Source organism: Perissodus microlepis, chromosome 16, assembly GCF_051167445.1.
Source record: "Perissodus microlepis isolate ML-2025 ecotype Zambia chromosome 16, ASM5116744v1, whole genome shotgun sequence".
In the NCBI taxonomy this organism is placed as follows: Eukaryota; Metazoa; Chordata; class Actinopteri; order Cichliformes; family Cichlidae; genus Perissodus; species Perissodus microlepis.
This window is the reverse complement of record NC_140476.1, coordinates 7143962-7169658: the sequence shown is the minus strand read 5'-3', so window position 1 is coordinate 7169658 and position 25697 is coordinate 7143962. Positions and strand designations below refer to the sequence as shown.

The following is a 25697-nucleotide window of genomic DNA, read 5'->3' as shown; positions in this document are numbered from 1 at the left end:
AACCAAATGATTTCTTTTCACACTGTTTCCTACAATGATACTTGACTTTGAAGATGGGTCATGTTCTTACCAGTCACTGTTGGGCTCAAAGGTGTGACCCTCATTGGCACTGTGCTCATTACAGAAGAGAGCTGTTCTTGAACATTGGGAAGGTCACTGAATTCAGACACAGATACAGCATGACTGGGCTCGCCAGTTATGGTCTGAAGTTCTCTGGGGTCAGAGCCTCGGGTTCCAATTGCAATGGTCAAGACACCCAGCTGTTTGAGAGCAGAGGCTGGTTCATCAATACTGTCAAATGATCTTCCACCAGTGATCAATATTAGGACCTGCGGAACTCCTGATGGCCGCCTGCTTCCGGCAGAGGCCGTGAAGACGTTATCCCTCAAGTGCCGGAGAGCTGCTCCAGTGTTGAGGGGTCGTCCGCCTTTGTGCCTCAAACCTCTGACACTGTCAAGGACCTCTCTTTTTGTGGTGTAAGTGTTCAGATAGAACTGGACGGCTGGATCGCTGCTGTACTGAACAACCGACACACGGTCTTTGCCATCATCCACACTGAGTGTGTCTACTTGTTTTTGGACAAAGTCTCTCATAGCTGGGAATCCACTTCTGGTAGCATCAGATCCATCCAGCAAAAACACCACATCCCTTCCTGCTGGCTGTCTGACCACTAAGAGACATGAGATTTACCATATGTTTAACTTGGTCAATCAAATATTTTGCAGCTAAAGAGAAACATCTTGAAATTGAACTCTTTCTTCGCAAGAACAACTATTTTGTAAAAAAAAAAAAAACAAACCACTGGCTAACTGAACACAGCAAATCACATTTGGTTTCTTTTCACACTGTTTCCTACCATGATACTGGAGATTACAAAGGAGTCACGTTCTTACCGGTCACTGTTGGTGTCATGGGCGTGGCCCTCACTATCACTTTGCTCATTACAGAAGAGAGCTGTTCTTGGACACTGGGAAGGTCAGTGAACTCGAACACTGACAGAGCATAACTGGGCTCATATGATATTTTCTGCAGCTCTCTAGCATCTGAGGTCCTAGTTCCAATGCCAATCACATAAATGCCCTGCTGTTTGAGAGCTGAGGCTGGGCTATCTACATTGTCAAAAGACCTTCCCCCAGTTAGTAAGATCAATATCTGTGGGACACCCTGCAGGCGTCTGCTTCCAGAGGAGTTTGTAAAGACGTTGTCTCTGACGTATTGGAGAGCTGCCCCAGTGTTTAGGGGTCTTCCTCCTCTGTGTCTAAGCCCTCTGACCGAGTCCACCACATCCTCCCTTGTGGTATATGTGTTCAGATAGAAATGGACCTCTGGTTCTCTGCTGTACTGGACCACAGAGACATGGTCTTTATTTTCTGCCACATTGATTTTCTCCACCACTCTCTCTACAAAATCACGCATGGCAGGAAAGCCATTCCTTGTGCCATCAGAACCATCCAGAAGGAATACAATGTCTTTTCTGTCATGTGAAGCTGAGAAAAGACAGTAGGACAAAAAAATTAAAACCTTTCACAAAGCTTGTGAGATTATCTTTCACTGGCACACTAATATTTTAACAACACTAGCCTGGCCTACTTCTGTTTTAGAAAGACCACAGCATGCTACCAACTGGTTTGAAATGCACAAAAAACCTATACACACATCACATTCATTTATTTGCTTTTCCTCACTGTAGCTGAAATTAGTAACTTTTGGAGCCAGCAATAGGATGTGTCTGACAACGTACCAATTACGGTTGGTAATTCTGGGGTGACTTCAAAAACTGCAGCTTCCACAGAGGACTCAAGTTGCTGTTGCACTTTGGGTAGGTCAGTAAGTTCAGACACAGATAGAGCATAACTGGGCTCGCCAGTTATGGTCTGAAGTTCTCTGGGGTCAGAGCCTCGGGTTCCAATTGCAATGGTCAAGACACCCAGCTGTTTGAGAGCAGAGGCTGGTTCATCAATACTGTCAAATGATCTTCCACCAGTGATCAATATTAGGACCTGCGGAACTCCTGATGGCCGCCTGCTTCCGGCAGAGGCCGTGAAGACGTTATCCCTCAAGTGCCGGAGAGCTGCTCCAGTGTTGAGGGGTCGTCCGCCTTTGTGCCTCAAACCTCTGACACTGTCAAGGACCTCTCTTTTTGTGGTGTAAGTGTTCAGATAGAACTGGACGGCTGGATCGCTGCTGTACTGAACAACCGACACACGGTCTTTGCCATCATCCACACTGAGTGTGTCTACTTGTTTTTGGACAAAGTCTCTCATAGCTGGGAATCCACTTCTGGTAGCATCAGATCCATCCAGCAAAAACACCACATCCCTTCCTGCTGGCTGTCTGACCACTAAGAGACATGAGATTTACCATATGTTTAACTTGGTCAATCAAATATTTTGCAGCTAAAGAGAAACATCTTGAAATTGAACTCTTTCTTCGCAAGAACAACTATTTTGTAAAAAAAAAAAAAACAAACCACTGGCTAACTGAACACAGCAAATCACATTTGGTTTCTTTTCACACTGTTTCCTACCATGATACTGGAGATTACAAAGGAGTCACGTTCTTACCGGTCACTGTTGGTGTCATGGGCGTGGCCCTCACTATCACTTTGCTCATTACAGAAGAGAGCTGTTCTTGGACACTGGGAAGGTCAGTGAACTCGGACACTGACAGAGCATAACTGGGCTCATATGATATTTTCTGCAGCTCTCTAGCATCTGAGGTCCTAGTTCCAATGCCAATCACATAAATGCCCTGCTGTTTGAGAGCTGAGGCTGGGCTATCTACATTGTCAAAAGACCTTCCCCCAGTTAGTAAGATCAATATCTGTGGGACACCCTGCAGGCGTCTACTTCCAGAGGAGTTTGTAAAGACGTTGTCTCTGACGTATTGGAGAGCTGCCCCAGTGTTTAGGGGTCTTCCTCCTCTGTGTCTAAGCCCTCTGACCGAGTCCACCACATCCTCCCTTGTGGTATATGTGTTCAGATAGAAATGGACCTCTGGTTCTCTGCTGTACTGGACCACAGAGACATGGTCTTTATTTTCTGCCACATTGATTTTCTCCACCACTCTCTCTACAAAATCACGCATGGCAGGAAAGCCATTCCTTGTGCCATCAGAACCATCCAGAAGGAATACAATGTCTTTTCTGTCATGTGAAGCTGAGAAAAGACAGTAGGACAAAAAAATTAAAACCTTTCACAAAGCTTGTGAGATTATCTTTCACTGGCACACTAATATTTTAACAACACTAGCCTGGCCTACTTCTGTTTTAGAAAGACCACAGCATGCTACCAACTGGTTTGAAATGCACAAAAAACCTATACACACATCACATTCATTTATTTGCTTTTCCTCACTGTAGCTGAAATTAGTAACTTTTGGAGCCAGCAATAGGATGTGTCTGACAACGTACCAATTACGGTTGGTAATTCTGGGGTGACTTCAAAAACTGCAGCTTCCACAGAGGACTCAAGTTGCTGTTGCACTTTGGGTAGGTCAGTAAGTTCAGACACAGATAGAGCATAACTGGGCTCGCCAGTTATGGTCTGAAGTTCTCTGGGGTCAGAGCCTCGGGTTCCAATTGCAATGGTCAAGACACCCAGCTGTTTGAGAGCAGAGGCTGGTTCATCAATACTGTCAAATGATCTTCCACCAGTGATCAATATTAGGACCTGCGGAACTCCTGATGGCCGCCTGCTTCCGGCAGAGGCCGTGAAGACGTTATCCCTCAAGTGCCGGAGAGCTGCTCCAGTGTTGAGGGGTCGTCCGCCTTTGTGCCTCAAACCTCTGACACTGTCAAGGACCTCTCTTTTTGTGGTGTAAGTGTTCAGATAGAACTGGACGGCTGGATCGCTGCTGTACTGAACAACCGACACACGGTCTTTGCCATCATCCACACTGAGTGTGTCTACTTGTTTTTGGACAAAGTCTCTCATAGCTGGGAATCCACTTCTAGTAGCATCAGATCCATCCAGCAAAAACACCACATCCCTTCCTGCTGGCTGTCTGACCACTAAGAGACATGAGATTTACCATATGTTTAACTTGCTCAATCAAATATTTTGCAGCTAAAGAGAAACATCTTGAAATTGAACTCTTTCTTCGCAAGAACAACTATTTTGTAAAAAAAAAACCAATCCACTGGCTAACTGAACACAGCAAATCACATTTGGTTTCTTTTCACACTGTTTCCTACCATGATACTGGAGATTACAAAGGAGTCACGTTCTTACCGGTCACTGTTGGTGTCATGGGCGTGGCCCTCACTATCACTTTGCTCATTACAGAAGAGAGCTGTTCTTGGACACTGGGAAGGTCAGTGAACTCGGACACTGACAGAGCATAACTGGGCTCATATGATATTTTCTGCAGCTCTCTAGCATCTGAGGTCCTAGTTCCAATGCCAATCACATAAATGCCCTGCTGTTTGAGAGCTGAGGCTGGGCTATCTACATTGTCAAAAGACCTTCCCCCAGTTAGTAAGATCAATATCTGTGGGACACCCTGCAGGCGTCTACTTCCAGAGGAGTTTGTAAAGACGTTGTCTCTGACGTATTGGAGAGCTGCCCCAGTGTTTAGGGGTCTTCCTCCTCTGTGTCTAAGCCCTCTGACCGAGTCCACCACATCCTCCCTTGTGGTATATGTGTTCAGATAGAAATGGACCTCTGGTTCTCTGCTGTACTGGACCACAGAGACATGGTCTTTGTTTTCTGCCACATTGATTTTCTCCACCACTCTCTCTACAAAATCACGCATGGCAGGAAAGCCATTCCTTGTGCCATCAGAACCATCCAGAAGGAATACAATGTCTTTTCTGTCATGTGAAGCTGAGAAAAGACAGTAGGACAAAAAAATGAAAACCTTTCACAAAGCTTGTGAGATTATCTTTCACTGGCACACTAATATTTTAACAACACTAGCCTGGCCTACTTCTGTTTTAGAAAGACCACAGCATGCTACCAACTGGTTTGAAATGCACAAAAAACCTATACACACATCACATTCATTTATTTGCTTTTCCTCACTGTAGCTGAAATTAGTAACTTTTGGAGCCAGCAATAGGATGTGTCTGACAACGTACCAATTACGGTTGGTAATTCTGGGGTGACTTCAAAAACTGCAGCTTCCACAGAGGACTCAAGTTGCTGTTGCACTTTGGGTAGGTCAGTAAGTTCAGACACAGATAGAGCATAACTGGGCTCGCCAGTTATGGTCTGAAGTTCTCTGGGGTCAGAGCCTCGGGTTCCAATTGCAATGGTCAAGACACCCAGCTGTTTGAGAGCAGAGGCTGGTTCATCAATACTGTCAAATGATCTTCCACCAGTGATCAATATTAGGACCTGCGGAACTCCTGATGGCCGCCTGCTTCCGGCAGAGGCCGTGAAGACGTTATCCCTCAAGTGCCGGAGAGCTGCTCCAGTGTTGAGGGGTCGTCCGCCTTTGTGCCTCAAACCTCTGACACTGTCAAGGACCTCTCTTTTTGTGGTGTAAGTGTTCAGATAGAACTGGACGGCTGGATCACTGCTGTACTGAACAACCGACACACGGTCTTTGCCATCATCCACACTGAGTGTGTCTACTTGTTTTTGGACAAAGTCTCTCATAGCTGGGAATCCACTTCTAGTAGCATCAGATCCATCCAGCAAAAACACCACATCCCTTCCTGCTGGCTGTCTGACCACTAAGAGACATGAGATTTACCATATGTTTAACTTGGTCAATCAAATATTTTGCAGCTAAAAAGCACCATGGTAAAATTAAACTCTTTCTTTACAACCACAAATATTTTATAAAAAAAAAAAAAAAAAAAAAAAAAAAGACGAAAACAGAACAAAAAAAAAGAAAAAACAATCCACTGGCTGATTAAACACAGCAGAACCAAATGATTTCTTTTCACACTGTTTCCTACAACGATACTGGACTTTGAAGATGGGTCATGTTCTTACCAGTCACTGTTGGGCTCAAAGGTGTGACCCTCATTGACACTGTGCTCATTACAGAAGAGAGCTGTTCTTGAACATTGGGAAGGTCAGTGAACTCAGACACAGATACAGCATGACTGGGCTCGCCAGTTATGGTCTGAAGTTCTCTGGGGTCAGAGCCTCGGGTTCCAATTGCAATGGTCAAGACACCCAGCTGTTTGAGAGCAGAGGCTGGTTCATCAATACTGTCAAATGATCTTCCACCAGTGATCAATATTAGGACCTGCGGAACTCCTGAGGGCCGCCTACTTCCGGCAGAGGCCGTGAAGACGTTATCCCTCAAGTACCGGAGAGCTGCTCCAGTGTTGAGGGGTCGTCCGCCTTTGTGCCTCAAACCTCTGACACTGTCAAGGACCTCTCTTTTTGTGGTGTAAGTGTTCAGATAGAACTGGACGGCTGGATTGCTGCTGTACTGAACAACCGACACACGGTCTTTGCCATCATCCACACTGAGTGTGTCTACTTGTTTTTGGACAAAGTCTCTCATAGCTGGGAATCCACTTCTAGTAGCATCAGATCCATCCAGCAAAAACACCACATCCCTTCCTGCTGGCTGTCTGACCACTAAGAGACATGAGATTTACCATATGTTTAACTTGGTCAATCAAATATTTTGCAGCTAAAAAGCACCATGGTAAAATTGAACTCTTTCTTTACAACCACAACTATTTTATGACAAAAAAACAAAAAACAATCCACTGGTTGATTAAACACAGCAAAACCAAATTATTTCTTTTCACACTGTTTCCTACAATGATACTGGACTTTGAAGATGGGTCATGTTCTTACCAGTCACTGTTGGGGTCAAAGGTGTGACCCTCATTGACACTGTGCTCATTACAGAAGACAGCTGTTCTTGAACATTGGGAAGATCAGTGAACTCAGACACAGATACAGCATAACTGGGCTCGCCAGTTATGGTCTGAAGTTCTCTGGGGTCAGAGCCTCGGGTTCCAATTGCAATGGTCAAGACACCCAGCTGTTTGAGAGCAGAGGCTGGTTCATCAATACTGTCAAATGATCTTCCACCAGTGATCAATATTAGGACCTGCGGAACTCCTGAGGGCCGCCTGCTTCCGGCAGAGGCCGTGAAGACGTTATCCCTCAAGTACCGGAGAGCTGCTCCAGTGTTGAGGGGTCGTCCGCCTTTGTGCCTCAAACCTCTGACACTGTCAAGGACCTCTCTTTTTGTGGTGTAAGTGTTCAGATAGAACTGGACGGCTGGATTGCTGCTGTACTGAACAACCGACACACGGTCTTTGCCATCATCCACACTGAGTGTGTCTACTTGTTTTTGGACAAAGTCTCTCATAGCTGGGAATCCACTTCTAGTAGCATCAGATCCATCCAGCAAAAACACCACATCCCTTCCTGCTGGCTGTCTGACCACTAAGAGACATGAGATTTACCATATGTTTAACTTGGTCAATCAAATATTTTGCAGCTAAAAAGCACCATGGTAAAATTGAACTCTTTCTTTACAACCACAACTATTTTATGACAAAAAAACAAAAAACAATCCACTGGTTGATTAAACACAGCAAAACCAAATTATTTCTTTTCACACTGTTTCCTACAATGATACTGGACTTTGAAGATGGGTCATGTTCTTACCAGTCACTGTTGGGGTCAAAGGTGTGACCCTCATTGACACTGTGCTCATTACAGAAGAGAGCTGTTCTTGAACATTGGGAAGGTCAGTGAACTCAGACACAGATACAGCATAACTGGGCTCGCCAGTTATGGTCTGAAGTTCTCTGGGGTCAGAGCCTCGGGTTCCAATTGCAATGGTCAAGACACCCAGCTGTTTGAGAGCAGAGGCTGGTTCATCAATACTGTCAAATGATCTTCCACCAGTGATCAATATTAGGACCTGCGGAACTCCTGAGGGCCGCCTGCTTCCGGCAGAGGCCGTGAAGACGTTATCCCTCAAGTACCGGAGAGCTGCTCCAGTGTTGAGGGGTCGTCCGCCTTTGTGCCTCAAACCTCTGACACTGTCAAGGACCTCTCTTTTTGTGGTGTAAGTGTTCAGATAGAACTGGACGGCTGGATCGCTGCTGTACTGAACAACCGACACACGGTCTTTGCCATCATCCACACTGAGTGTGTCTACTTGTTTTTGGACAAAGTCTCTCATAGCTGGGAATCCACTTCTAGTAGCATCAGATCCATCCAGCAAAAACACCACATCCCTTCCTGCTGGCTGTCTGACCACTAAGAGACATGAGATTTACCATATGTTTAACTTGCTCAATCAAATATTTTGCAGCTCTTCGCAAGAACAACTATTTTGTAAAAAAAAAACAATCCACTGGCTAACTGAACACAGCAAATCACATTTGGTTTCTTTTCACACTGTTTCCTACCATGATACTGGAGATTACAAAGGAGTCACGTTCTTACCGGTCACTGTTGGTGTCATGGGCGTGGCCCTCACTATCACTTTGCTCATTACAGAAGAGAGCTGTTCTTGGACACTGGGAAGGTCAGTGAACTCGGACACTGACAGAGCATAACTGGGCTCATATGATATTTTCTGCAGCTCTCTAGCATCTGAGGTCCTAGTTCCAATGCCAATCACATAAATGCCCTGCTGTTTGAGAGCTGAGGCTGGGCTATCTACATTGTCAAAAGACCTTCCCCCAGTTAGTAAGATCAATATCTGTGGGACACCCTGCAGGCGTCTGCTTCCAGAGGAGTTTGTAAAGACGTTGTCTCTGACGTATTGGAGAGCTGCCCCAGTGTTTAGGGGTCTTCCTCCTCTGTGTCTAAGCCCTCTGACCGAGTCCACCACATCCTCCCTTGTGGTATATGTGTTCAGATAGAAATGGACCTCTGGTTCTCTGCTGTACTGGACCACAGAGACATGGTCTTTGTTTTCTCCCACATTGATTTTCTCCACCACTCTCTCTACAAAATCACGCATGGCAGGAAAGCCATTCCTTGTGCCATCAGAACCATCCAGAAGGAATACAATGTCTTTTCTGTCATGTGAAGCTGAGAAAAGACAGTAGGACAAAAAAATGAAAACCTTTCACAAAGCTTGTGAGATTATCTTTCACTGGCACACTAATATTTTAACAACACTAGCCTGGCCTACTTCTGTTTTAGAAAGACCACAGCATGCTACCAACTGGTTTGAAATGCACAAAAAACCTATACACACATCACATTCATTTATTTGCTTTTCCTCACTGTAGCTGAAATTAGTAACTTTTGGAGCCAGCAATAGGATGTGTCTGACAACGTACCAATTACGGTTGGTAATTCTGGGGTGACTTCAAAAACTGCAGCTTCCACAGAGGACTCAAGTTGCTGTTGCACTTTGGGTAGGTCAGTAAGTTCAGACACAGATAGAGCATAACTGGGCTCGCCAGTTATGGTCTGAAGTTCTCTGGGGTCAGAGCCTCGGGTTCCAATTGCAATGGTCAAGACACCCAGCTGTTTGAGAGCAGAGGCTGGTTCATCAATACTGTCAAATGATCTTCCACCAGTGATCAATATTAGGACCTGCGGAACTCCTGATGGCCGCCTGCTTCCGGCAGAGGCCGTGAAGACGTTATCCCTCAAGTACCGGAGAGCTGCTCCAGTGTTGAGGGGTCGTCCGCCTTTGTGCCTCAAACCTCTGACACTGTCAAGGACCTCTCTTTTTGTGGTGTAAGTGTTCAGATAGAACTGGACGGCTGGATCGCTGCTGTACTGAACAACCGACACACGGTCTTTGCCATCATCCACACTGAGTGTGTCTACTTGTTTTTGGACAAAGTCTCTCATAGCTGGGAATCCACTTCTAGTAGCATCAGATCCATCCAGCAAAAACACCACATCCCTTCCTGCTGGCTGTCTGACCACTAAGAGACATGAGATTTACCATATGTTTAACTTGGTCAATCAAATATTTTGCAGCTAAAAAGCACCATGGTAAAATTAAACTCTTTCTTTACAACCACAACTATTTTATAAAAAAAAAAAAAAAAAAAAAAAGACGAAAACAGAACAAAAAAAAAGAAAAAACAATTCACTGGCTGATTAAACACAGCAGAACCAAATGATTTCTTTTCACACTTTTTCCTACAACGATACTGGACTTTGAAGATGGGTCATGTTCTTACCAGTCACTGTTGGGCTCAAAGGTGTGACCCTCATTGGCACTGTGCTCATTACAGAAGAGAGCTGTTCTTGAACATTGGGAAGGTCACTGAATTCAGACACAGATAGAGCATAACTGGGCTCGCCAGTTATGGTCTGAAGTTCTCTGGGGTCAGAGCCTCGGGTTCCAATTGCAATGGTCAAGACACCCAGCTGTTTGAGAGCAGAGGCTGGTTCATCAATACTGTCAAATGATCTTCCACCAGTGATCAATATTAGGACCTGCGGAACTCCTGATGGCCGCCTGCTTCCGGCAGAGGCCGTGAAGACGTTATCCCTCAAGTGCCGGAGAGCTGCTCCAGTGTTGAGGGGTCGTCCGCCTTTGTGCCTCAAACCTCTGACACTGTCAAGGACCTCTCTTTTTGTGGTGTAAGTGTTCAGATAGAACTGGACGGCTGGATCGCTGCTGTACTGAACAACCGACACACGGTCTTTGCCATCATCCACACTGAGTGTGTCTACTTGTTTTTGGACAAAGTCTCTCATAGCTGGGAATCCACTTCTAGTAGCATCAGATCCATCCAGCAAAAACACCACATCCCTTCCTGCTGGCTGTCTGACCACTAAGAGACATGAGATTTACCATATGTTTAACTTGGTCAATCAAATATTTTGCAGCTAAAGAGAAACATCTTGAAATTGAACTCTTTCTTCGCAAGAACAACTATTTTGTAAAAAAAAAAAACAATCCACTGGCTAACTGAACACAGCAAATCACATTTGGTTTCTTTTCACACTGTTTCCTACCATGATACTGGAGATTACAAAGGAGTCACGTTCTTACCGGTCACTGTTGGTGTCATGGGCGTGGCCCTCACTATCACTTTGCTCATTACAGAAGAGAGCTGTTCTTGGACACTGGGAAGGTCAGTGAACTCGGACACTGACAGAGCATAACTGGGCTCATATGATATTTTCTGCAGCTCTCTAGCATCTGAGGTCCTAGTTCCAATGCCAATCACATAAATGCCCTGCTGTTTGAGAGCTGAGGCTGGGCTATCTACATTGTCAAAAGACCTTCCCCCAGTTAGTAAGATCAATATCTGTGGGACACCCTGCAGGCGTCTACTTCCAGAGGAGTTTGTAAAGACGTTGTCTCTGACGTATTGGAGAGCTGCCCCAGTGTTTAGGGGTCTTCCTCCTCTGTGTCTAAGCCCTCTGACCGAGTCCACCACATCCTCCCTTGTGGTATATGTGTTCAGATAGAAATGGACCTCTGGTTCTCTGCTGTACTGGACCACAGAGACATGGTCTTTGTTTTCTCCCACATTGATTTTCTCCACCACTCTCTCTACAAAATCACGCATGGCAGGAAAGCCATTCCTTGTGCCATCAGAACCATCCAGAAGGAATACAATGTCTTTTCTGTCATGTGAAGCTGAGAAAAGACAGTAGGACAAAAAAATGAAAACCTTTCACAAAGCTTGTGAGATTATCTTTCACTGGCACACTAATATTTTAACAACACTAGCCTGGCCTACTTCTGTTTTAGAAAGACCACAGCATGCTACCAACTGGTTTGAAATGCACAAAAAACCTATACACACATCACATTCATTTATTTGCTTTTCCTCACTGTAGCTGAAATTAGTAACTTTTGGAGCCAGCAATAGGATGTGTCTGACAACGTACCAATTACGGTTGGTAATTCTGGGGTGACTTCAAAAACTGCAGCTTCCACAGAGGACTCAAGTTGCTGTTGCACTTTGGGTAGGTCAGTAAGTTCAGACACAGATAGAGCATAACTGGGCTCGCCAGTTATGGTCTGAAGTTCTCTGGGGTCAGAGCCTCGGGTTCCAATTGCAATGGTCAAGACACCCAGCTGTTTGAGAGCAGAGGCTGGTTCATCAATACTGTCAAATGATCTTCCACCAGTGATCAATATTAGGACCTGCGGAACTCCTGCTGGCCGCCTGCTTCCGGCAGAGGCCGTGAAGACGTTATCCCTCAAGTACCGGAGAGCTGCTCCAGTGTTGAGGGGTCGTCCGCCTTTGTGCCTCAAACCTCTGACACTGTCAAGGACCTCTCTTTTTGTGGTGTAAGTGTTCAGATAGAACTGGACGGCTGGATCGCTGCTGTACTGAACAACCGACACACGGTCTTTGCCATCATCCACACTGAGTGTGTCTACTTGTTTTTGGACAAAGTCTCTCATAGCTGGGAATCCACTTCTAGTAGCATCAGATCCATCCAGCAAAAACACCACATCCCTTCCTGCTGGCTGTCTGACCACTAAGAGACATGAGATTTACCATATGTTTAACTTGGTCAATCAAATATTTTGCAGCTAAAGAGAAACATCTTGAAATTGAACTCTTTCTTCGCAAGAACAACTATTTTGTAAAAAAAAAAACAATCCACTGGCTAACTGAACACAGCAAATCACATTTGGTTTCTTTTCACACTGTTTCCTACCATGATACTGGAGATTACAAAGGAGTCACGTTCTTACCGGTCACTGTTGGTGTCATGGGCGTGGCCCTCACTATCACTTTGCTCATTACAGAAGAGAGCTGTTCTTGGACACTGGGAAGGTCAGTGAACTCGGACACTGACAGAGCATAACTGGGCTCATATGATATTTTCTGCAGCTCTCTAGCATCTGAGGTCCTAGTTCCAATGCCAATCACATAAATGCCCTGCTGTTTGAGAGCTGAGGCTGGGCTATCTACATTGTCAAAAGACCTTCCCCCAGTTAGTAAGATCAATATCTGTGGGACACCCTGCAGGCGTCTGCTTCCAGAGGAGTTTGTAAAGACATTATCTCTGACGTATTGGAGAGCTGCCCCAGTGTTTAGGGGTCTTCCTCCTCTGTGTCTAAGCCCTCTGACCGAGTCCACCACATCCTCCCTTGTGGTATATGTGTTCAGATAGAAATGGACCTCTGGTTCTCTGCTGTACTGGACCACAGAGACATGGTCTTTGTTTTCTCCCACATTGATTTTCTCCACCACTCTCTCTACAAAATCACGCATGGCAGGAAAGCCATTCCTTGTGCCATCAGAACCATCCAGAAGGAATACAATGTCTTTTCTGTCATGTGAAGCTGAGAAAAGACAGTAGGACAAAAAAATTAAAACCTTTCACAAAGCTTGTGAGATTATCTTTCACTGGCACACTAATATTTTAACAACACTAGCCTGGCCTACTTCTGTTTTAGAAAGACCACAGCATGCTACCAACTGGTTTGAAATGCACAAAAAACCTATACACACATCACATTCATTTATTTGCTTTTCCTCACTGTAGCTGAAATTAGTAACTTTTGGAGCCAGCAATAGGATGTGTCTGACAACGTACCAATTACGGTTGGTAATTCTGGGGTGACTTCAAAAACTGCAGCTTCCACAGAGGACTCAAGTTGCTGTTGCACTTTGGGTAGGTCAGTAAGTTCAGACACAGATAGAGCATAACTGGGCTCGCCAGTTATGGTCTGAAGTTCTCTGGGGTCAGAGCCTCGGGTTCCAATTGCAATGGTCAAGACACCCAGCTGTTTGAGAGCAGAGGCTGGTTCATCAATACTGTCAAATGATCTTCCACCAGTGATCAATATTAGGACCTGCGGAACTCCTGATGGCCGCCTGCTTCCGGCAGAGGCCGTGAAGACGTTATCCCTCAAGTACCGGAGAGCTGCTCCAGTGTTGAGGGGTCGTCCGCCTTTGTGCCTCAAACCTCTGACACTGTCAAGGACCTCTCTTTTTGTGGTGTAAGTGTTCAGATAGAACTGGACGGCTGGATCGCTGCTGTACTGAACAACCGACACACGGTCTTTGCCATCATCCACACTGAGTGTGTCTACTTGTTTTTGGACAAAGTCTCTCATAGCTGGGAATCCACTTCTAGTAGCATCAGATCCATCCAGCAAAAACACCACATCCCTTCCTGCTGGCTGTCTGACCACTAAGAGACATGAGATTTACCATATGTTTAACTTGGTCAATCAAATATTTTGCAGCTAAAAAGCACCATGGTAAAATTAAACTCTTTCTTTACAACCACAACTATTTTATAAAAAAAAAAAAAAAAAAAAAGACGAAAACAGAACAAAAAAAAAGAAAAAACAATTCACTGGCTGATTAAACACAGCAGAACCAAATGATTTCTTTTCACACTTTTTCCTACAACGATACTGGACTTTGAAGATGGGTCATGTTCTTACCAGTCACTGTTGGGCTCAAAGGTGTGACCCTCATTGGCACTGTGCTCATTACAGAAGAGAGCTGTTCTTGAACATTGGGAAGGTCACTGAATTCAGACACAGATAGAGCATAACTGGGCTCGCCAGTTATGGTCTGAAGTTCTCTGGGGTCAGAGCCTCGGGTTCCAATTGCAATGGTCAAGACACCCAGCTGTTTGAGAGCAGAGGCTGGTTCATCAATACTGTCAAATGATCTTCCACCAGTGATCAATATTAGGACCTGCGGAACTCCTGAGGGCCGCCTGCTTCCGGCAGAGGCCGTGAAGACGTTATCCCTCAAGTACCGGAGAGCTGCTCCAGTGTTGAGGGGTCGTCCGCCTTTGTGCCTCAAACCTCTGACACTGTCAAGGACCTCTCTTTTTGTGGTGTAAGTGTTCAGATAGAACTGGACGGCTGGATCGCTGCTGTACTGAACAACCGACACACGGTCTTTGCCATCATCCACACTGAGTGTGTCTACTTGTTTTTGGACAAAGTCTCTCATAGCTGGGAATCCACTTCTAGTAGCATCAGATCCATCCAGCAAAAACACCACATCCCTTCCTGCTGGCTGTCTGACCACTAAGAGACATGAGATTTACCATATGTTTAACTTGCTCAATCAAATATTTTGCAGCTAAAGAGAAACATCTTGAAATTGAACTCTTTCTTCGCAAGAACAACTATTTTGTAAAAAAAAAACAATCCACTGGCTAACTGAACACAGCAAATCACATTTGGTTTCTTTTCACACTGTTTCCTACCATGATACTGGAGATTACAAAGGAGTCACGTTCTTACCGGTCACTGTTGGTGTCATGGGCGTGGCCCTCACTATCACTTTGCTCATTACAGAAGAGAGCTGTTCTTGGACACTGGGAAGGTCAGTGAACTCGGACACTGACAGAGCATAACTGGGCTCATATGATATTTTCTGCAGCTCTCTAGCATCTGAGGTCCTAGTTCCAATGCCAATCACATAAATGCCCTGCTGTTTGAGAGCTGAGGCTGGGCTATCTACATTGTCAAAAGACCTTCCCCCAGTTAGTAAGATCAATATCTGTGGGACACCCTGCAGGCGTCTGCTTCCAGAGGAGTTTGTAAAGACGTTGTCTCTGACGTATTGGAGAGCTGCCCCAGTGTTTAGGGGTCTTCCTCCTCTGTGTCTAAGCCCTCTGACCGAGTCCACCACATCCTCCCTTGTGGTATATGTGTTCAGATAGAAATGGACCTCTGGTTCTCTGCTGTACTGGACCACAGAGACATGGTCTTTGTTTTCTCCCACATTGATTTTCTCCACCACTCTCTCTACAAAATCACGCATGGCAGGAAAGCCATTCCTTGTGCCATCAGAACCATCCAGAAGGAATACAATGTCTTTTCTGTCATGTGAAGCTGAGAAAAGACAGTAGGACAAAAAAATGAAAACCTTTCACAAAGCTTGTGAGATTATCTTTCACTGGCACACTAATATTTTAACAACACTAGCCTGGCCTACTTCTGTTTTAGAAAGACCACAGCATGCTACCAACTGGTTTGAAATGCACAAAAAACCTATACACACATCACATTCATTTATTTGCTTTTCCTCACTGTAGCTGAAATTAGTAACTTTTGGAGCCAGCAATAGGATGTGTCTGACAACGTACCAATTACGGTTGGTAATTCTGGGGTGACTTCAAAAACTGCAGCTTCCACAGAGGACTCAAGTTGCTGTTGCACTTTGGGTAGGTCAGTAAGTTCAGACACAGATAGAGCATAACTGGGCTCGCCAGTTATGGTCTGAAGTTCTCTGGGGTCAGAGCCTCGGGTTCCAATTGCAATGGTCAAGACACCCAGCTGTTTGAGAGCAGAGGCTGGTTCATCAATACTGTCAAATGATCTTCCACCAGTGATCAATATTAGGACCTGCGGAACTCCTGATGGCCGCCTGCTTCCGGCAGAGGCCGTGAAGACGTTATCCCTCAAGTACCGGAGAGCTGCTCCAGTGTTGAGGGGTCGTCCGCCTTTGTGCCTCAAACCTCTGACACTGTCAAGGACCTCTCTTTTTGTGGTGTAAGTGTTCAGATAGAACTGGACGGCTGGATCGCTGCTGTACTGAACAACCGACACACGGTCTTTGCCATCATCCACACTGAGTGTGTCTACTTGTTTTTGGACAAAGTCTCTCATAGCTGGGAATCCACTTCTAGTAGCATCAGATCCATCCAGCAAAAACACCACATCCCTTCCTGCTGGCTGTCTGACCACTAAGAGACATGAGATTTACCATATGTTTAACTTGGTCAATCAAATATTTTGCAGCTAAAAAGCACCATGGTAAAATTAAACTCTTTCTTTACAACCACAACTATTTTATAAAAAAAAAAAAAAAAAAAAAGACGAAAACAGAACAAAAAAAAAGAAAAAACAATTCACTGGCTGATTAAACACAGCAGAACCAAATGATTTCTTTTCACACTTTTTCCTACAACGATACTGGACTTTGAAGATGGGTCATGTTCTTACCAGTCACTGTTGGGCTCAAAGGTGTGACCCTCATTGGCACTGTGCTCATTACAGAAGAGAGCTGTTCTTGAACATTGGGAAGGTCACTGAATTCAGACACAGATAGAGCATAACTGGGCTCGCCAGTTATGGTCTGAAGTTCTCTGGGGTCAGAGCCTCGGGTTCCAATTGCAATGGTCAAGACACCCAGCTGTTTGAGAGCAGAGGCTGGTTCATCAATACTGTCAAATGATCTTCCACCAGTGATCAATATTAGGACCTGCGGAACTCCTGATGGCCGCCTGCTTCCGGCAGAGGCCGTGAAGACGTTATCCCTCAAGTGCCGGAGAGCTGCTCCAGTGTTGAGGGGTCGTCCGCCTTTGTGCCTCAAACCTCTGACACTGTCAAGGACCTCTCTTTTTGTGGTGTAAGTGTTCAGATAGAACTGGACGGCTGGATCGCTGCTGTACTGAACAACCGACACACGGTCTTTGCCATCATCCACACTGAGTGTGTCTACTTGTTTTTGGACAAAGTCTCTCATAGCTGGGAATCCACTTCTAGTAGCATCAGATCCATCCAGCAAAAACACCACATCCCTTCCTGCTGGCTGTCTGACCACTAAGAGACATGAGATTTACCATATGTTTAACTTGGTCAATCAAATATTTTGCAGCTAAAGAGAAACATCTTGAAATTGAACTCTTTCTTCGCAAGAACAACTATTTTGTAAAAAAAAAAAACAATCCACTGGCTAACTGAACACAGCAAATCACATTTGGTTTCTTTTCACACTGTTTCCTACCATGATACTGGAGATTACAAAGGAGTCACGTTCTTACCGGTCACTGTTGGTGTCATGGGCGTGGCCCTCACTATCACTTTGCTCATTACAGAAGAGAGCTGTTCTTGGACACTGGGAAGGTCAGTGAACTCGGACACTGACAGAGCATAACTGGGCTCATATGATATTTTCTGCAGCTCTCTAGCATCTGAGGTCCTAGTTCCAATGCCAATCACATAAATGCCCTGCTGTTTGAGAGCTGAGGCTGGGCTATCTACATTGTCAAAAGACCTTCCCCCAGTTAGTAAGATCAATATCTGTGGGACACCCTGCAGGCGTCTACTTCCAGAGGAGTTTGTAAAGACGTTGTCTCTGACGTATTGGAGAGCTGCTCCAGTGTTTAGGGGTCTTCCTCCTCTGTGTCTAAGCCCTCTGACCGAGTCCACCACATCCTCCCTTGTGGTATATGTGTTCAGATAGAAATGGACCTCTGGTTCTCTGCTGTACTGGACCACAGAGACATGGTCTTTGTTTTCTCCCACATTGATTTTCTCCACCACTCTCTCTACAAAATCACGCATGGCAGGAAAGCCATTCCTTGTGCCATCAGAACCATCCAGAAGGAATACAATGTCTTTTCTGTCATGTGAAGCTGAGAAAAGACAGTAGGACAAAAAAATGAAAACCTTTCACAAAGCTTGTGAGATTATCTTTCACTGGCACACTAATATTTTAACAACACTAGCCTGGCCTACTTCTGTTTTAGAAAGACCACAGCATGCTACCAACTGGTTTGAAATGCACAAAAAACCTATACACACATCACATTCATTTATTTGCTTTTCCTCACTGTAGCTGAAATTAGTAACTTTTGGAGCCAGCAATAGGATGTGTCTGACAACGTACCAATTACGGTTGGTAATTCTGGGGTGACTTCAAAAACTGCAGCTTCCACAGAGGACTCAAGTTGCTGTTGCACTTTGGGTAGGTCAGTAAGTTCAGACACAGATAGAGCATAACTGGGCTCGCCAGTTATGGTCTGAAGTTCTCTGGGGTCAGAGCCTCGGGTTCCAATTGCAATGGTCAAGACACCCAGCTGTTTGAGAGCAGAGGCTGGTTCATCAATACTGTCAAATGATCTTCCACCAGTGATCAATATTAGGACCTGCGGAACTCCTGCTGGCCGCCTGCTTCCGGCAGAGGCCGTGAAGACGTTATCCCTCAAGTACCGGAGAGCTGCTCCAGTGTTGAGGGGTCGTCCGCCTTTGTGCCTCAAACCTCTGACACTGTCAAGGACCTCTCTTTTTGTGGTGTAAGTGTTCAGATAGAACTGGACGGCTGGATCGCTGCTGTACTGAACAACCGACACACGGTCTTTGCCATCATCCACACTGAGTGTGTCTACTTGTTTTTGGACAAAGTCTCTCATAGCTGGGAATCCACTTCTAGTAGCATCAGATCCATCCAGCAAAAACACCACATCCCTTCCTGCTGGCTGTCTGACCACTAAGAGACATGAGATTTACCATATGTTTAACTTGGTCAATCAAATATTTTGCAGCTAAAGAGAAACATCTTGAAATTGAACTCTTTCTTCGCAAGAACAACTATTTTGTAAAAAAAAAACAATCCACTGGCTAACTGAACACAGCAAATCACATTTGGTTTCTTTTCACACTGTTTCCTACCATGATACTGGAGATTACAAAGGAGTCACGTTCTTACCGGTCACTGTTGGTGTCATGGGCGTGGCCCTCACTATCACTTTGCTCATTACAGAAGAGAGCTGTTCTTGGACACTGGGAAGGTCAGTAAACTCGGACACTGACAGAGCATAACTGGGCTCATATGATATTTTCTGCAGCTCTCTAGCATCTGAGGTCCTAGTTCCAATGCCAATCACATAAATGCCCTGCTGTTTGAGAGCTGAGGCTGGGCTATCTACATTGTCAAAAGACCTTCCCCCAGTTAGTAAGATCAATATCTGTGGGACACCCTGCAGGCGTCTACTTCCAGAGGAGTTTGTAAAGACGTTGTCTCTGACGTATTGGAGAGCTGCCCCAGTGTTTAGGGGTCTTCCTCCTCTGTGTCTAAGCCCTCTGACCGAGTCCACCACGTCCTCCCTTGTGGTATATGTGTTCAGATAGAAATGGACCTCTGGTTCTCTGCTGTACTGGACCACAGAGACATGGTCTTTGTTTTCTCCCACATTGATTTTCTCCACCACTCTCTCTACAAAATCACACATGGCAGGAAAGCCATTCCTTGTGCCATCAGAACCATCCAGAAGGAATACAATGTCTTTTCTGTCATGTGAAGCTGAGAAAAGACAGTAGGACAAAAAAATTAAAACCTTTCACAAAGCTTGTGAGATTATCTTTCACTGGCACACTAATATTTTAACAACACTAGCCTGGCCTACTTCTGTTTTAGAAAGACCACAGCATGCTACCAACTGGTTTGAAATGCACAAAAAACCTATACACACATCACATTCATTTATTTGCTTTTCCTCACTGTAGCTGAAATTAGTAACTTTTGGAGCCAGCAATAGGATGTGTCTGACAACGTACCAATTACGGTTGGTAATTCTGGGGTGACTTCAAAAACTGCAGCTTCCACAGAGGACTCAAGTTGCTGTTGCACTTTGGGTAGGTCAGTAAGTTCAGACACAGATAGAGCATAACTGGGCTCGCCAGTTATGGTCTGAAGTTCTCTGGGGTCAGAGCCTCGGGTTCCAATTGCAATGGTCAAGACACCCAGCTGTTTGAGAGCAGAGGCTGGTTCATCAATACTGTCAAATGATCTTCCACCAGTGATCAATATTAGGACCTGCGGAACTCCTGCTGGCCGCCTGCTTCCGGCAGAGGCCGTGAAGACGTTATCCCTCAAATGCCGGAGAGCTGCTCCAGTGTTGAGGGGTCGTCCGCCTTTGTGCCTCAAACCTCTGACACTGTCAAGGACCTCTCTTTTTGTGGTGTAAGTGTTCAGATAGAACTGGACGGCTGGATCGCTGCTGTAGTGAACAACCGACACACGGTCTTTGCCATCATCCACACTGAGTGTGTCTACTTGTTTTTGGACAAAGTCTCTCATAGCTGGGAATCCACTTCTAGTAGCATCAGATCCATCCAGCAAAAACACCACATCCCTTCCTGCTGGCTGTCTGACCACTAAGAGACATGAGATTTACCATATGTTTAACTTGGTCAATCAAATATTTTGCAGCTAAAAAGCACCATGGTAAAATTAAACTCTTTCTTTACAACCACAACTATTTTATAAAAAAAAAAAAAAAAAAAAAAGACGAAAACAGAACAAAAAAAAAGAAAAAACAATTCACTGGCTGATTAAACACAGCAGAACCAAATGATTTCTTTTCACACTTTTTCCTACAACGATACTGGACTTTGAAGATGGGTCATGTTCTTACCAGTCACTGTTGGGCTCAAAGGTGTGACCCTCATTGGCACTGTGCTCATTACAGAAGAGAGCTGTTCTTGAACATTGGGAAGGTCACTGAATTCAGACACAGATAGAGCATAACTGGGCTCGCCAGTTATGGTCTGAAGTTCTCTGGGGTCAGAGCCTCGGGTTCCAATTGCAATGGTCAAGACACCCAGCTGTTTGAGAGCAGAGGCTGGTTCATCAATACTGTCAAATGATCTTCCACCAGTGATCAATATTAGGACCTGCGGAACTCCTGAGGGCCGCCTGCTTCCGGCAGAGGCCGTGAAGACGTTATCCCTCAAGTACCGGAGAGCTGCTCCAGTGTTGAGGGGTCGTCCGCCTTTGTGCCTCAAACCTCTGACACTGTCAAGGACCTCTCTTTTTGTGGTGTAAGTGTTCAGATAGAACTGGACGGCTGGATCGCTGCTGTACTGAACAACCGACACACGGTCTTTGCCATCATCCACACTGAGTGTGTCTACTTGTTTTTGGACAAAGTCTCTCATAGCTGGGAATCCACTTCTAGTAGCATCAGATCCATCCAGCAAAAACACCACATCCCTTCCTGCTGGCTGTCTGACCACTAAGAGACATGAGATTTACCATATGTTTAACTTGCTCAATCAAATATTTTGCAGCTAAAGAGAAACATCTTGAAATTGAACTCTTTCTTCGCAAGAACAACTATTTTGTAAAAAAAAAACAATCCACTGGCTAACTGAACACAGCAAATCACATTTGGTTTCTTTTCACACTGTTTCCTACCATGATACTGGAGATTACAAAGGAGTCACGTTCTTACCGGTCACTGTTGGTGTCATGGGCGTGGCCCTCACTATCACTTTGCTCATTACAGAAGAGAGCTGTTCTTGGACACTGGGAAGGTCAGTGAACTCGGACACTGACAGAGCATAACTGGGCTCATATGATATTTTCTGCAGCTCTCTAGCATCTGAGGTCCTAGTTCCAATGCCAATCACATAAATGCCCTGCTGTTTGAGAGCTGAGGCTGGGCTATCTACATTGTCAAAAGACCTTCCCCCAGTTAGTAAGATCAATATCTGTGGGACACCCTGCAGGCGTCTGCTTCCAGAGGAGTTTGTAAAGACGTTGTCTCTGACGTATTGGAGAGCTGCCCCAGTGTTTAGGGGTCTTCCTCCTCTGTGTCTAAGCCCTCTGACCGAGTCCACCACATCCTCCCTTGTGGTATATGTGTTCAGATAGAAATGGACCTCTGGTTCTCTGCTGTACTGGACCACAGAGACATGGTCTTTGTTTTCTCCCACATTGATTTTCTCCACCACTCTCTCTACAAAATCACGCATGGCAGGAAAGCCATTCCTTGTGCCATCAGAACCATCCAGAAGGAATACAATGTCTTTTCTGTCATGTGAAGCTGAGAAAAGACAGTAGGACAAAAAAATGAAAACCTTTCACAAAGCTTGTGAGATTATCTTTCACTGGCACACTAATATTTTAACAACACTAGCCTGGCCTACTTCTGTTTTAGAAAGACCACAGCATGCTACCAACTGGTTTGAAATGCACAAAAAACCTATACACACATCACATTCATTTATTTGCTTTTCCTCACTGTAGCTGAAATTAGTAACTTTTGGAGCCAGCAATAGGATGTGTCTGACAACGTACCAATTACGGTTGGTAATTCTGGGGTGACTTCAAAAACTGCAGCTTCCACAGAGGACTCAAGTTGCTGTTGCACTTTGGGTAGGTCAGTAAGTTCAGACACAGATAGAGCATAACTGGGCTCGCCAGTTATGGTCTGAAGTTCTCTGGGGTCAGAGCCTCGGGTTCCAATTGCAATGGTCAAGACACCCAGCTGTTTGAGAGCAGAGGCTGGTTCATCAATACTGTCAAATGATCTTCCACCAGTGATCAATATTAGGACCTGCGGAACTCCTGATGGCCGCCTGCTTCCGGCAGAGGCCGTGAAGACGTTATCCCTCAAGTACCGGAGAGCTGCTCCAGTGTTGAGGGGTCGTCCGCCTTTGTGCCTCAAACCTCTGACACTGTCAAGGACCTCTCTTTTTGTGGTGTAAGTGTTCAGATAGAACTGGACGGCTGGATCGCTGCTGTACTGAACAACCGACACACGGTCTTTGCCATCATCCACACTGAGTGTGTCTACTTGTTTTTGGACAAAGTCTCTCATAGCTGGGAATCCACTTCTAGTAGCATCAGATCCATCCAGCAAAAACACCACATCCCTTCCTGCTGGCTGTCTGACCACTAAGAGACATGAGATTTACCATATGTTTAACTTGGTCAATCAAATATTTTGCAGCTAAAAAGCACCATGGTAAAATTAAACTCTTTCTTTACAACCACAACTATTTTATAAAAAAAAAAAAAAAAAAAAAGACGAAAACAGAACAAAAAAAAAGAAAAAACAATTCACTGGCTGATTAAACACAGCAGAACCAAATGATTTCTTTTCACACTTTTTCCTACAACGATACTGGACTTTGAAGATGGGTCATGTTCTTACCAGTCACTGTTGGGCTCAAAGGTGTGACCCTCATTGGCACTGTGCTCATTACAGAAGAGAGCTGTTCTTGAACATTGGGAAGGTCACTGAATTCAGACACAGATAGAGCATAACTGGGCTCGCCAGTTATGGTCTGAAGTTCTCTGGGGTCAGAGCCTCGGGTTCCAATTGCAATGGTCAAGACACCCAGCTGTTTGAGAGCAGAGGCTGGTTCATCAATACTGTCAAATGATCTTCCACCAGTGATCAATATTAGGACCTGCGGAACTCCTGATGGCCGCCTGCTTCCGGCAGAGGCCGTGAAGACGTTATCCCTCAAGTGCCGGAGAGCTGCTCCAGTGTTGAGGGGTCGTCCGCCTTTGTGCCTCAAACCTCTGACACTGTCAAGGACCTCTCTTTTTGTGGTGTAAGTGTTCAGATAGAACTGGACGGCTGGATCGCTGCTGTACTGAACAACCGACACACGGTCTTTGCCATCATCCACACTGAGTGTGTCTACTTGTTTTTGGACAAAGTCTCTCATAGCTGGGAATCCACTTCTAGTAGCATCAGATCCATCCAGCAAAAACACCACATCCCTTCCTGCTGGCTGTCTGACCACTAAGAGACATGAGATTTACCATATGTTTAACTTGGTCAATCAAATATTTTGCAGCTAAAGAGAAACATCTTGAAATTGAACTCTTTCTTCGCAAGAACAACTATTTTGTAAAAAAAAAAAACAATCCACTGGCTAACTGAACACAGCAAATCACATTTGGTTTCTTTTCACACTGTTTCCTACCATGATACTGGAGATTACAAAGGAGTCACGTTCTTACCGGTCACTGTTGGTGTCATGGGCGTGGCCCTCACTATCACTTTGCTCATTACAGAAGAGAGCTGTTCTTGGACACTGGGAAGGTCAGTGAACTCGGACACTGACAGAGCATAACTGGGCTCATATGATATTTTCTGCAGCTCTCTAGCATCTGAGGTCCTAGTTCCAATGCCAATCACATAAATGCCCTGCTGTTTGAGAGCTGAGGCTGGGCTATCTACATTGTCAAAAGACCTTCCCCCAGTTAGTAAGATCAATATCTGTGGGACACCCTGCAGGCGTCTACTTCCAGAGGAGTTTGTAAAGACGTTGTCTCTGACGTATTGGAGAGCTGCTCCAGTGTTTAGGGGTCTTCCTCCTCTGTGTCTAAGCCCTCTGACCGAGTCCACCACATCCTCCCTTGTGGTATATGTGTTCAGATAGAAATGGACCTCTGGTTCTCTGCTGTACTGGACCACAGAGACATGGTCTTTGTTTTCTCCCACATTGATTTTCTCCACCACTCTCTCTACAAAATCACGCATGGCAGGAAAGCCATTCCTTGTGCCATCAGAACCATCCAGAAGGAATACAATGTCTTTTCTGTCATGTGAAGCTGAGAAAAGACAGTAGGACAAAAAAATGAAAACCTTTCACAAAGCTTGTGAGATTATCTTTCACTGGCACACTAATATTTTAACAACACTAGCCTGGCCTACTTCTGTTTTAGAAAGACCACAGCATGCTACCAACTGGTTTGAAATGCACAAAAAACCTATACACACATCACATTCATTTATTTGCTTTTCCTCACTGTAGCTGAAATTAGTAACTTTTGGAGCCAGCAATAGGATGTGTCTGACAACGTACCAATTACGGTTGGTAATTCTGGGGTGACTTCAAAAACTGCAGCTTCCACAGAGGACTCAAGTTGCTGTTGCACTTTGGGTAGGTCAGTAAGTTCAGACACAGATAGAGCATAACTGGGCTCGCCAGTTATGGTCTGAAGTTCTCTGGGGTCAGAGCCTCGGGTTCCAATTGCAATGGTCAAGACACCCAGCTGTTTGAGAGCAGAGGCTGGTTCATCAATACTGTCAAATGATCTTCCACCAGTGATCAATATTAGGACCTGCGGAACTCCTGCTGGCCGCCTGCTTCCGGCAGAGGCCGTGAAGACGTTATCCCTCAAGTACCGGAGAGCTGCTCCAGTGTTGAGGGGTCGTCCGCCTTTGTGCCTCAAACCTCTGACACTGTCAAGGACCTCTCTTTTTGTGGTGTAAGTGTTCAGATAGAACTGGACGGCTGGATCGCTGCTGTACTGAACAACCGACACACGGTCTTTGCCATCATCCACACTGAGT

At 45.2% G+C, this 25697-nt stretch overlaps 11 protein-coding genes across 11 annotated transcripts; all 11 read right to left on the bottom strand.

The window, feature by feature from the left end:
• Nucleotide 1: 1 nt before the first annotated feature.
• Nucleotides 2-3935, bottom strand: LOC146370351 (collagen alpha-3(VI) chain-like). Its single transcript, XM_084954473.1, has 5 exons — nucleotides 3413-3935; nucleotides 2565-3158; nucleotides 1742-2341; nucleotides 894-1487; nucleotides 2-670 (listed from the first exon to the last, which is right to left on the bottom strand). The coding sequence occupies exons 1-5, from the start codon at nucleotides 3933-3935 to the stop codon at nucleotides 30-32; spliced, it is 2952 nt and encodes a 983-aa protein (XP_084810599.1). The 3' UTR covers nucleotides 2-29.
• On the bottom strand, nucleotides 3929-6483 carry LOC146370350 (collagen alpha-3(VI) chain-like). The gene is made up of 3 exons (XM_084954804.1): nucleotides 5946-6483; nucleotides 5081-5680; nucleotides 3929-4826 (listed from the first exon to the last, which is right to left on the bottom strand). The coding sequence occupies exons 1-3, from the start codon at nucleotides 6466-6468 to the stop codon at nucleotides 4210-4212; spliced, it is 1740 nt and encodes a 579-aa protein (XP_084810930.1). The 5' UTR covers nucleotides 6469-6483; the 3' UTR covers nucleotides 3929-4209.
• A 245-nt stretch (nucleotides 6484-6728) lies between these two features.
• LOC146370349 (collagen alpha-3(VI) chain-like) lies at nucleotides 6729-8124 on the bottom strand. Its single transcript, XM_084954773.1, has 2 exons — nucleotides 7596-8124; nucleotides 6729-7370 (listed from the first exon to the last, which is right to left on the bottom strand). Exons 1-2 carry the CDS (start codon nucleotides 8116-8118, stop codon nucleotides 6730-6732), a joined length of 1164 nt encoding a protein of 387 aa, XP_084810899.1. The 5' UTR covers nucleotides 8119-8124; the 3' UTR covers nucleotide 6729.
• Nucleotides 8125-8355: 231 nt separating this feature from the next.
• LOC146370348 (collagen alpha-3(VI) chain-like) lies at nucleotides 8356-9944 on the bottom strand. The gene is made up of 2 exons (XM_084954783.1): nucleotides 9233-9944; nucleotides 8356-8978 (listed from the first exon to the last, which is right to left on the bottom strand). The coding sequence occupies exons 1-2, from the start codon at nucleotides 9753-9755 to the stop codon at nucleotides 8362-8364; spliced, it is 1140 nt and encodes a 379-aa protein (XP_084810909.1). The 5' UTR covers nucleotides 9756-9944; the 3' UTR covers nucleotides 8356-8361.
• Nucleotides 9945-10891: 947 nt separating this feature from the next.
• Nucleotides 10892-13105, bottom strand: LOC146370347 (collagen alpha-3(VI) chain-like). Its single transcript, XM_084954472.1, has 2 exons — nucleotides 12583-13105; nucleotides 10892-11508 (listed from the first exon to the last, which is right to left on the bottom strand). Exons 1-2 carry the CDS (start codon nucleotides 13103-13105, stop codon nucleotides 10892-10894), a joined length of 1140 nt encoding a protein of 379 aa, XP_084810598.1.
• On the bottom strand, nucleotides 12279-14818 carry LOC146370346 (collagen alpha-3(VI) chain-like). The gene is made up of 2 exons (XM_084954799.1): nucleotides 14290-14818; nucleotides 12279-14030 (listed from the first exon to the last, which is right to left on the bottom strand). The coding sequence occupies exons 1-2, from the start codon at nucleotides 14810-14812 to the stop codon at nucleotides 13357-13359; spliced, it is 1197 nt and encodes a 398-aa protein (XP_084810925.1). The 5' UTR covers nucleotides 14813-14818; the 3' UTR covers nucleotides 12279-13356.
• Nucleotides 14819-15079: 261 nt separating this feature from the next.
• Nucleotides 15080-16668, bottom strand: LOC146370345 (collagen alpha-3(VI) chain-like). Its single transcript, XM_084954782.1, has 2 exons — nucleotides 15957-16668; nucleotides 15080-15702 (listed from the first exon to the last, which is right to left on the bottom strand). Exons 1-2 carry the CDS (start codon nucleotides 16477-16479, stop codon nucleotides 15086-15088), a joined length of 1140 nt encoding a protein of 379 aa, XP_084810908.1. The 5' UTR covers nucleotides 16480-16668; the 3' UTR covers nucleotides 15080-15085.
• A 27-nt stretch (nucleotides 16669-16695) lies between these two features.
• On the bottom strand, nucleotides 16696-18952 carry LOC146370344 (collagen alpha-3(VI) chain-like). The gene is made up of 2 exons (XM_084954776.1): nucleotides 17637-18952; nucleotides 16696-17415 (listed from the first exon to the last, which is right to left on the bottom strand). The coding sequence occupies exons 1-2, from the start codon at nucleotides 18157-18159 to the stop codon at nucleotides 16775-16777; spliced, it is 1164 nt and encodes a 387-aa protein (XP_084810902.1). The 5' UTR covers nucleotides 18160-18952; the 3' UTR covers nucleotides 16696-16774.
• A 48-nt stretch (nucleotides 18953-19000) lies between these two features.
• LOC146370343 (collagen alpha-3(VI) chain-like) lies at nucleotides 19001-21540 on the bottom strand. The gene is made up of 3 exons (XM_084954798.1): nucleotides 21012-21540; nucleotides 20152-20751; nucleotides 19001-19897 (listed from the first exon to the last, which is right to left on the bottom strand). Exons 1-3 carry the CDS (start codon nucleotides 21532-21534, stop codon nucleotides 19281-19283), a joined length of 1740 nt encoding a protein of 579 aa, XP_084810924.1. The 5' UTR covers nucleotides 21535-21540; the 3' UTR covers nucleotides 19001-19280.
• Nucleotides 21541-21801: 261 nt separating this feature from the next.
• LOC146370342 (collagen alpha-3(VI) chain-like) lies at nucleotides 21802-23390 on the bottom strand. Its single transcript, XM_084954787.1, has 2 exons — nucleotides 22679-23390; nucleotides 21802-22424 (listed from the first exon to the last, which is right to left on the bottom strand). The coding sequence occupies exons 1-2, from the start codon at nucleotides 23199-23201 to the stop codon at nucleotides 21808-21810; spliced, it is 1140 nt and encodes a 379-aa protein (XP_084810913.1). The 5' UTR covers nucleotides 23202-23390; the 3' UTR covers nucleotides 21802-21807.
• Nucleotides 23391-23417: 27 nt separating this feature from the next.
• Nucleotides 23418-25674, bottom strand: LOC146370341 (collagen alpha-3(VI) chain-like). The gene is made up of 2 exons (XM_084954777.1): nucleotides 24359-25674; nucleotides 23418-24137 (listed from the first exon to the last, which is right to left on the bottom strand). Exons 1-2 carry the CDS (start codon nucleotides 24879-24881, stop codon nucleotides 23497-23499), a joined length of 1164 nt encoding a protein of 387 aa, XP_084810903.1. The 5' UTR covers nucleotides 24882-25674; the 3' UTR covers nucleotides 23418-23496.
• Between the last annotated feature and the right edge of the window lie 23 nt (nucleotides 25675-25697).